At 36.8% G+C, this 1319-nt stretch overlaps 1 protein-coding gene across 1 annotated transcript; it reads right to left on the bottom strand.

The window, feature by feature from the left end:
- Positions 1–512: 512 nt before the first annotated feature.
- On the bottom strand, positions 513–983 carry LOC115876141. The gene has a single exon (XM_030891828.1). The coding sequence runs from the start codon at positions 981–983 to the stop codon at positions 513–515; it is 471 nt and encodes a 156-aa protein (XP_030747688.1).
- Between the last annotated feature and the right edge of the window lie 336 nt (positions 984–1319).

Genomic DNA, 1319 nt, shown 5'->3' on the forward strand with positions numbered 1-1319 from the left:
TATTTTAAAGTTGAAAAACTCGAAAAGGATGGATTTCCGCAAAAAAAAAATATTATAACATTCTATTCGAAAAGGCTTCCAAATACTAAGTAAACAAATATTTCTTACATAACTTATTTCAGGTTATGTAAGAAATATTGAGATGACTATCTAATGCCCAAAAAAGTATTTTTGGGCGTGGTCCAAATATTTAACATAAATTTTCGAATAAAATATGATTCAAGTGCAGTAGAACTTCGATAGGTCGGACACATATCGGATCAGCTATCGCCGAATTAATAAAGTATGCGGATTACTGGAGGAACATTTTTATAATGTTATTGTTTCATACTTTTATTGCTTCCAAACTTTTTTTTGTGGGGACAAATTTGCAAACCAGAGACCGTATGCGGTACTGTCAGGGTGGTTGAGGTACCTTACCGACTAAAAAACTTCCACAAGCCGCTTTGAATATCCCCCGAGCAACTACCTTTCGGCATTACTTCTCGAGGAGGCGGTTTTACTGCGATGTTTTAGTTACTTCGTCTAGCTTCTTTCTCTTTCATATCTATTAGTGTATCTTTAAATGTGTGAACACTATTCCAATTTTCTGGGGATTGAATCATCTCTGGACCTAGATCGGAAATCTTAATTTTTAGAACTCTTAGTTTTTTGTATAGAACTCTTCGTTCAGCTGTCCATCGGTTACATTCCAAAAGGGTATGCTCCACCGTATCAGCATCGGAGCCGCCATAGAGATATCTCGGGCTATCAGCTAACTTTATTTTATGTAGGTAATACCTGAAACAACCGTGGCCGGAAAGGAATTGACTCATGGCATAGTTCAGTTCTCCATATTCTCTATTTATCCAACACTCTAGGTCCGTATTAATGTTTAGTCCATTTATCTTTCCCATTTTTTCACTCCATCTTTTACACAATATTTCCAAAACTCTATTTCTACTTTCTTCCGCTGTTCTTCCTGGATGTTCTTGCCTTACCATTATTTTTTCAATTACTTTTATAGCCAATTTACTTTTATGGCCAATCTTCGTTGTACTGTAAGTAGTTTCTTTCTATGTCTCCGAATCTTGCAGGTTTTCCCCAAATTTCGGATCCATACAGAATTGTAGATGCTTGTACAGCAGCTAGCACTTGGCGTTTCGTTTGACCCGAGGCAGACCAGTTTGGCATAATTCTGGATAAAATGGCGCCCTGTTTTTCTACTTTCAAAACTGCATGGAGGATATGCTCAGAAAAGGCTTCTCCCGCTTGGAAAACAATCCCCAAATATTTTATTGTTTTCTTTGGTACGATTATCTTTTGTTTCACATGAACAC

Source organism: Sitophilus oryzae, unplaced genomic scaffold, assembly GCF_002938485.1.
Source record: "Sitophilus oryzae breed Bouriz unplaced genomic scaffold, Soryzae_2.0 scaffold_1409_pilon_pilon, whole genome shotgun sequence".
In the NCBI taxonomy this organism is placed as follows: domain Eukaryota; kingdom Metazoa; phylum Arthropoda; class Insecta; order Coleoptera; family Curculionidae; genus Sitophilus; species Sitophilus oryzae.

What these genes read in the sequence shown, in the direction of transcription:
- LOC115876141 (XM_030891828.1), bottom strand. Translation starts at nt 983, where the DNA reads ATGGTAAGGCAAGAACATCCAGGAAGAACAGCGGAAGAAAGTAGAAAT.